The 9,018-nt window shown below is 41.5% G+C and overlaps 1 protein-coding gene across 1 annotated transcript; it reads left to right on the forward strand.

Moving 5' to 3' along the window:
* The first annotated feature begins 2,515 nt into the window (after positions 1-2,515).
* Positions 2,516-8,277, forward strand: LOC311035804 (H-2 class II histocompatibility antigen, E-S beta chain-like). The gene is made up of 7 exons (XM_084044262.1): positions 2,516-2,636; positions 2,740-3,012; positions 3,338-3,551; positions 4,120-4,187; positions 5,367-5,480; positions 5,734-5,764; positions 7,712-8,277. Exons 1-6 carry the CDS (start codon positions 2,576-2,578, stop codon positions 5,760-5,762), a joined length of 759 nt encoding a protein of 252 aa, XP_083900388.1. The 5' UTR covers positions 2,516-2,575; the 3' UTR covers positions 5,763-5,764; positions 7,712-8,277.
* Positions 8,278-9,018: the final 741 nt, after the last annotated feature.

The raw sequence follows: 9,018 nt of genomic DNA on the forward strand, positions 1-9,018 counted from the left end.
CTTTGGAAACATCAAAAGGTCCTGTTGGTAACAAGTCCTTCGGTGCCTGTTGCCAGTATGGAAGAATCAAACTCCAATCTCTGTTTAACAGGGACTCTCACCAATCCAGGCAATTCATGGACAACATCAGGCAGTACAAGGCTTAGTATCAACTAGAGTCTAGACCATACCCGGTGAAGTGCGCAGGCGAAAGTAGTTGCAAACGTGAGGTTATTATTGCGCGTCCTGTCGCGTTGGTTGTGAAAGTGCAGGTGGGTGTGGGGACACGTTGTGAGCTTGTAGATCGGCTGTTTTCCAAGAGGCATTGTATATGTGTGAAGGCGCTTCGTTTGGCCTTCTTTTCATAGACCTTGTTGCTTGTTTCTAGCGCGAAACCTGGCAACCCTGCTCTCCCATTGTTTGACACATAAACGCTAATAATAAGCTGAGATTAGATTAAATTGGAAAAAGGGCTTCGCAGTTGAGTTCAGATGGTAATGGTTAATGACTATGTGCAAATTCAGATCAATTGCTCCAGGCAGTGAGGAGAACCGGGCACACAGTTCTGCTGACACGATGGCCACAGAGGTCTGTCAAATTATAGGAGGATGGCTTCCAAGAACGTCACTGGTAAGATAGTGGAGTTCAAAGGAGAAGGACCAAGGCCATTCTAGATGAGTGGTCATATGTACCACATTACTCCATCTGCAAATTCTCACAAATCTTTGTCTTTGACCAAGATAATGAAATTAATTCAATTTAAATAACACGCCCTTAAATATTCTCAAAACGCCCCGAATTTACGACATGAAGAACCACAATACGACCAAACACATAATGAAAAGCCAATAAGAGAGTTTACCCCGCTCTCTCTCTCTCACACACACACACACACACCCACCCACCCACCCCCGTAGCGGTACAATCTTTGTCACATAGGCTTGTAGCCTACATGAATGACATTATGATACCAATCACATCGCCATGAATGGAATACGTTTGTATATTCATTTATTTACCCCATACGGAGCAGTGCGCAAGCAGTCATGTAGGATATTCCCCGTGAGACTTGGGCGGGCGGCAGTGATCCCGTGCTGCCTGTTAATAAGAGATTTGATCGTCGGGTTTATATCCTTAACTCAGCCAGGTTGTGTAGCCTACATAACTCTCTATGACATAACTCCATAACATAGGACAAGCTACTGTAAGTTTGTAGACCTCACTGTCCATGAAAAGATGGTCGGGGCTCCCGAAAATACTCTCGCAGAAGCGCTTGTATATTTTGAAAATAGCAGATCTACAAGCTCACAACGCGTCGCAATGCGACCCGTTGTGAGCTTGTAGATCTGCTATTCTCAAATAGCCAATGCAGCCAGATCTGCAAGCTTAACCGAATGACTGTTAAAGCAATTTGTTTAAATTACTTTATAAAATGTTATATTTTCACAGGGATTATTTATTAGTGTAGATATACATTTAGGAGTGGATTATGTGTCCAGATGCGTGTCAGACAGTCAGACAATGCTGCTCCACAGGTCTAGAATAGAATAAACGGGCGCAGTCAATGTCAACAACTGGTCTCGACCAGATGTGAGATCTCAGCGCATGGCAGGATGAAGCCAACGTCAGGATATATTGATAAATGCCGAAAGTTGCGGTGATCTCGCCGTACGCCCATTATTTGGTCTGCACCGCGTTGATAAATGAGGGCCACTGACCTTGATTCAAGATGAGTTAAATACAGTCAATCTTTTAGTAAAGTCCTTTCAAACCGGTGCTGAAATCTTCAATGCAAACCCAAGTAAGGAACTCAAAATGGTGTTCAAGGCCAAAAGCTCAGAGGGGGCAAAGAAATGTCACCTTAACCCTAATGACGTGGTTATTGAGGCACCAGGAGATCAGATAGAGATAGAGCGTAGGGACATTGTACTGTACAAAACAACATCTGATGCACCTAACCACAGACAGACTACACACATCCATGAACCCCACCCACCCTATGTATGACCCAGCTGCCTATCCCTTGATGTTGCCACATGGAGATGCTGGATTCAGCCTTGATAATCCCATCATGAAGGTTAATGCAAACTCAACCACTGACTAAATTACTCTTCAAGAGTTCTTCAGATTCCATATACACCAGAGAACCAACTCCTTCAACACATCAGGCCTAGATGTGAGGGCCGCGAAGCGGCCCAAACATCTAGTTAATAACAATACAATTAACATTAACTCAAACATAAAACTATATTATACATTCCCAAAAATCTACATATTGCGTCAACTCAGTGTCAACTCAGTCTTCATTTCCACAACAGAATCTCAACTCACAACTCAGTCTCTGGGTTGCAACTAATCAACATGTTTATGCTTTTTTGTTGTAGTTTTGGTTTATCGTCTGCCTGGCAACAAGTGATGATTGTGAATAGTGTTTATTCATTGGTTGTTGTAGAGTAGAGACTGTTGGAGAAGTGAGTCAGTGTTCAGTTTGTCAACTAAACTCTGAAACATCTCAACTCGTCAACACCTCAACTAAACTCTGCAACATCTCAACTCGTCAACACTTCATCTAAACTCTGAAACATCCCAACTCATCATGACTTCAACTAATCTCTGGCTCTGTGTTTCATTGTGTTTCATCTGTTTCCAAGGAGCAGGTACACTTTATTTAATTACTTCATAATTCACACATTCAGTCTGTGTTGTCATTAGAGTTAATAGAAACATGAATGTATTAGATTTCTACTTTTTAATTCCCAGATGGATTCCTGTACTTGTGGACTGATGAGTGTGTGTTTAACTCCAGTGAGCTGAAGGACATACAGTTCATCAGATCAAATTATTTCAATAAACAAGAGTTCACCAGGTGGGACAGTAGGGTGGGGAAGTTTGTTGGATACACTGAGTACGGTGTAAGGAATGCAAAGGGCTGGAACAATCGACCTGGACTAGTGGCTATGATGAGAGGAGAGCTAGAGAGATTCTGTAAAACCAATGTTGGGAGCTACTACCCCGCTATTCTGGTTAAGACAGGTGAGCTAATCTCAGAACAGCACTATAAACACCTATAACTATAACATTAAATCATAATAATAAACCATCACTATTCACACATAATTAATGATGTTAACATTGATCTCCTAATGGATATAAAACATTCCTATCGGTGTTTTAAGTGAACTTTAAAAACATATTTTACTGAAATGTAGACATTTGATGTTATTTGTTATTTGATGTTAAATAATTAAACGTCTCTCTGGATCCTTCCAACATTTCTGACCCCATAGAACCAAATAAGGAATAATAATTATAATAATAATAATACTATAATCATCACCATCATCATTATTGTTACCAGTGGAGCCCTCTGTGATGCTGACCTCAGTGGAGCCCCCTGGTGGTGAACACCCAGCCATGCTGCAGTGCAGCTCCTACAGCTTCTATCCTAAACCCATCCTGGTCACATGGCTGAGAGACGGACGACCTACGACCTCTGTGGTGTCCACTAGTCATGTGCTGCCTGATGGAGACTGGTACTACCAGTACCACTCCTTCCTGGAGTACACACCCAGGTACACACATAACACACACCTATACATAGAAATACACACCCAGGTACACACCTAACACACACCTATACATAGAAATACACACCTCTACTGGTACTACCAGTACCACTCCTACCTGGAGTACACACCCAGGTACACACCTAACACACACCTATACATAGAAATACACACCTCTACTGGTACTACCAGTACCACTCCTACCTGGAGTACACATCCAGGTACACACCTAACAGACACCTATACATAGAAATACACACCTCTACTGGTACTACCAGTACCACTCCTACCTGGAGTACACATCCAGGTACACACCTAACAGACACCTATACATAGAAATACACACCTCTACTGGTACTACCAGTACCACTCCTACCTGGAGTACACATCCAGGTACACACCTAACCTAATAGACATCTAAACATAGAAACAAGTTGGTGCATCTTAGAGGCATCATTTATAGTGGAGTTCATATACTTCACAATATTAGTAAAGACACGTATATGAAAACATGCGTGCGTGCGTGCGTGCGTGCTTGCGTGCGTGCGTGATTGCGTGTGTGTGTGTGTTACAGATCAGGAGAGAAGATCACGTGCATGGTGGAACACCCCAGCCTGATGGCTCCTCTAATGGTGGACTGGGGTCAGTTACTGTACTCTACTCTATACTGTACTCTACTGTAATCTGATTACTGTACTGTTTAAAGTCACTCACACTTTATTGACACACTACTGTGTACAGAATATATTTATTTTTCAAATACTATTTCCCTTACAATTGTGTGACCCCCACACACACACACACACACACACACACACACACACACACACACTATCAATGGCAACTTTGGACACAAACAACATGGCAGCCAATGTCTTTGACTTGAACAAAGTGTTCCAAGTAGAGATTCGACTCAGGGAAGTAGTTTAGAAAAGTGTTCCTCTCAGGATTGCTGTCGCTGCTGTTTTTATTTTGTGGGTTGATCAGTCAGTCAACCAACTTTCAGTAACAGATAGTTGTGTTATTAATCCAGTGTGTCACAGTGAGTCAGGGCTAATGGAGTGCAACATATATTAATATGAAGTGCTGTGGCCCAATAACAGTTCTGGATGTGAAAACCTTAGACTGGGGCATTTATGTCATGGCTCAAGTACCATGTTAAGTTACTCTAGAAGTAACTTAACCTGGTAAAGTTTACTCTAGTCCAGACTGTGTCCTTTATTTACCCAGGGTAGTTCACTGAGAATTAATTCTCTTTTTCAGGAACACCCTGCTCTCTTTCATTTAAAGTGAAAGTATTTAGAAGTAGAGTTTGACGGCCACTATACCTAGCACAGAAGAGAGGAAGTGAAAGCTGCAACGACAAGACTGTAGCTGTCTGAGCCAACCACACACCGCCCGCACGCACGCGCGCGCGCACACACACACACACACACACACACACACACACACACACACACACACACACACACACACACACACACACACACACACACACACACACACACACACACACACACACACACACACACACACACACACACACACACACACACACACACACAGTCTAGTACTGTTGTACTGGGAGCTGATCAAATTCAAAAGCATGAAAAGTATCAGATCTACAAGCTTGTTATCTGATACTTTTGATGCTTTTGTGTGACGCTGTGAGAGATAAGAGGTTTCTGATCAACAACAGTGACGATATATAATTGTGTTTGGTTCTTATGGTCAGATGACTCCATGATTTAATCTACTGTGATCATATAATATAATATAATATGATATGATATAATATAACATGTGTTTGGTTCTTGTCAGATGACTCCATGCCAGAGTCAGTGAAGAACAAGCTGGCCATCGGAGCTTCTGGTCTGGTTCTGGGTCTGGTCTTCTTCCTGACTGGATTCATCCGCAACCAGTGGAGGAAACGAGGTGATTTATAATGTTTAATTAATTAATCTTCTACCAATGGAAGAAACAAGGTCAGTTCAGATGTTTAATTAGACTGATGTGGTGATGCTAGGTTGAGTTTAATTACTGTCTGTCTGTCTGTCTGTCTGTCTGTCTGTCTGTCTGTCTGTCTGTCTGTCTGTGTGGCCACCCGCCCGCCCGCCCGCCCGCCCGCCCGTCCGCCTGTCTTATCTTGTAATGATAATCTCTTCATAATGTTTCATCTCTTCTTCAGGTCATATTCCGGTGCCAACGACCAACTGAAGGTGAGAATCTTTAGACTGCTCCCACAACATCCACATTCACTTCCACTTCTTTTACAAGTATATCTACTGGTCCTGTAAATCTGATTCAATCTGTCCTCGCTCATTCATTGGCTGTCGAGCTTGTCTGTCATTCTCTGAGTGTCTGCTTTGCACCTATCATCTGAGGCGCCATTTAATTAAAATTAAATAAAAACTAGAGGGTGAATAGGGCAAAATAGTGACCATTTAAGTCTGATAAAAAAATATCCAAAATGGCAGATCTACAAGCTCACAACACATTGCGATGCGATGCGTTGTGAGCTTGTATATCTGCTTTGTTATTTTTGGTATATTGAGTCTATATGACGTGCCCAACATAGGGAGGTCAGTTATAAAGTGATTGATGAAAACATGCATTATGTTTGCAGAAAGAAAACAAAGTGTCTATAAGCGTCTATATGAAATCTGATGAATCTGCAAAAAGCTTTCAGAGGTGGAGGAAATGATGCATAAAATAACTGAACTGTAAGATTAAATGTGAAAGCTAAGGGCGGGGATTTCCTGTGAGTTTGTTTCCTCATCATATGGTACAAGCAGTGAACTGTTGGTGCAGCATGTCTGAGAGATTGTGCAAGTTAAGGTTATTATTATATAACAAATACATGTAGCCTATACATACTGTACTTGTAAGTAAATGTACAAACCCTGTATGATAAAATCGTGCTGCTTTCTTGCCCCACACATGGCCTTAAAACCAGAGCTGTGTGGGTTAGTGGGTTAGTGGGTTATGTGTTGTGTTGGGCCCACCTGACTATCTGTTCATGTGGGTAGCACCGGGTGGAGGGGGGCTAATAGATGATGGGCTCAGGGGCCCCGTGTGGGGGTTAATCTGTTCCTGTGGGGCCCTGTCTATCATGGCAGCACTAGCAGGCAGAATGCAGTGAGTCACAGTGAGTCAGAACAGTAACAGGGACTAAAAACAATAATTTCACCCATTTTTCCACACCTGTAAACCATGTGATGTGACAATAAAGATGAAGGTGAAGCAGTGGGGTGTAAACACAGTCTGATATGATGAGAAGTCAGTACGGTTCAACAGACTGACCCAGTAGGCCTACATATCACACACTGAAAGGATTTGTTCAAAAAGATTTGATCGGTCCATTTTCCACCATCACAGCACATTATGTATTATACATTATTATCAAACTAGTGAACGCAAAAGAGTTCAGACTGTGGTGTTTAAAGACATTCATTAAATGAAAGTAACCAGATTATCCATCATGTTTACATAGCCAAATAAAACTAAACACACCAGGCCCTGTCTGTTTGTTGTGATTCAGATTAAGGGTTTTTTCAACATCACAGTTGCAACAGTCAGACCACTGAGTTAATGGGGTTAAAAATGGCCAGTGGTGGAAAAAGTACTCAAATTCTTTACTTAAGTAAAAGTACCAATACTGCAATATAAAAACATGTGCTTGTACTTGTGTACTACTACTAATACTAATGCACTTGAGTAAAAGTACAAAAGTATTGGCCTCAAAATGTACTTGAAGTACCAAAAGTAAAAGTACTAAATATTTGAAAATAGCAGATCTACAAGCTCACAACGCGTCGCGATGCGACGCGTTGTGAGCTTGTAGATCTGCTATTTTCAAATAGCCTATGTATAAAATAGGGCTAAAGTGGTTAATGTAGGTTTCATTATATCATCATTTATATCTGAAAAGTAACCAGTGACTAAAGTTTTCAAGTAAATGTAGTGGAGTAAAAGTACAATATTTTCCTCTGAGATGTAGTGGAGTAGAAGTAAAAGTACTGAAAATGGGAAATACTCCAGTAAAGTAAAAATTGTACTTAAGTACAGTACTTGAGTAAATGTACTTAGTTACTTTACACCACTGATTGTCATTGATTTCACAGAACAATGTGTCATTCATTCTAACTGAATGCTTGTCTTTTCAGAGATGCAGCCAGCCAGTCAGTGCTGCCCCCTGGTGGAGAGAGAGGAGTGTGCTTTTAGATACATGTCACACATGCAGCAGCACAATGATGAGTTAAAGAACCTTTTTCACAGATGTGTCTTTTTAAACAACATGCTAACTGGCTAGCCAAGGCTAATGGTGATTCTTGTGTGTGTTTTGCATTTTGCGACGTTTCGTCAAATCAAATGTTATAGTTAGAGAAATGTGTGTCAGTGAAAGATATGTCAACGACAGAATCAGAGGTGAATGAAAATGTCTTCCCTGACGTTATTGGTTATAGTACCATCTAAATGTTTGTGGAAAATGTCTTAGGCCTATCTTTTAATTTAGCACAAATTATTCATATGTAACAATTATTCATATCACTAAATCAGTGGTTCTCAAACTTTTTCATGTCAAGGACCCCCAAATTTACACTTGTAAGCCCACGGACCCCAATATGAAAAGATATGCCAGGCACCCCCATAAGAGAAGATTTTTACGGCTCTAGCAGTGATTCTCAACCATTTAAAATTTTTAAGGACCCCCAGTTTGACATGCATTAGGGCTAGGGACCCCCATTTAATGACATATCTATCTCTGGGACCATAATTTGCATTGTAAAATCAATGTTAATTTAACTCTAAGAGTGTATAAATGGAACCAAATGGACCTGTTAGGGTCCATTTGGTTCCATTTGTACACTCTCAGAGTTACAAACCCATAAGGGTCCATTTGGTTCCTAACTATCTATCATTTAGCTGGGGACCCCCTGTGACTCCCTCATGGACCCCTGGGGGTCCCCGGACCCCACTTTGAGAACCAATGCACTAGAGGTTTGGGCCGCTACGTGGCCCTCACATCTAGAGTTTGGACGCTTGGATCGGCGGTGCGTCGTAGAAGTCTGAGTCATGGTGTCGAGGGCTTTGTCAGAGTACCTGTTGTACCCGTCTCTCTGTGTCCCTATTGTGCCCATATATGGAGATGTCTCTGTCCGTCTACCCGTGTCCCTTTCATGCCCAGTCATTGTCCCTGTCATGCCCATAAATGGAGATCCCTGATGTCATCAGTATATGCTCATATATTGCAATGCCCATATATGGTCATATTGGTTGGATGGGCGGTTCTGGACAACTGGGTAACTGAACTACTCGACGGCTGGCTTCATATACCTAAATGTTTGTGAAAAAAGGTCTTTAGCATAAACCACTTATATGTATCTCATCATTTTATATCATGTGACAGTTTGAGTTGCAATCATAACATGCAAGCGTTTATAATAATTAATCATTTATATATAATCATTGA

This window comes from Gymnoscopelus microlampas (assembly GCF_963454915.1).
Source record: "Gymnoscopelus microlampas genome assembly, chromosome: 20".
Taxonomy (NCBI): Eukaryota; Metazoa; Chordata; class Actinopteri; order Myctophiformes; family Myctophidae; genus Gymnoscopelus; species Gymnoscopelus microlampas.

Bases quoted from the DNA above. Each gene is read 5' to 3' on its own strand.
- LOC311035804 (XM_084044262.1), top strand. From the start codon at position 2,576: ATGACTTCAACTAATCTCTGGCTCTGTGTTTCATTGTGTTTCATCTGT. The intron at 2,637-2,739 runs GTACACTTTATT...TTTAATTCCCAG, and splicing joins CATCTGTTTCCAAGGAGCAG to ATGGATTCCTGTACTTGTGG. The intron at 5,481-5,733 runs GTGATTTATAAT...TCTCTTCTTCAG, and splicing joins CAACCAGTGGAGGAAACGAG to GTCATATTCCGGTGCCAACG.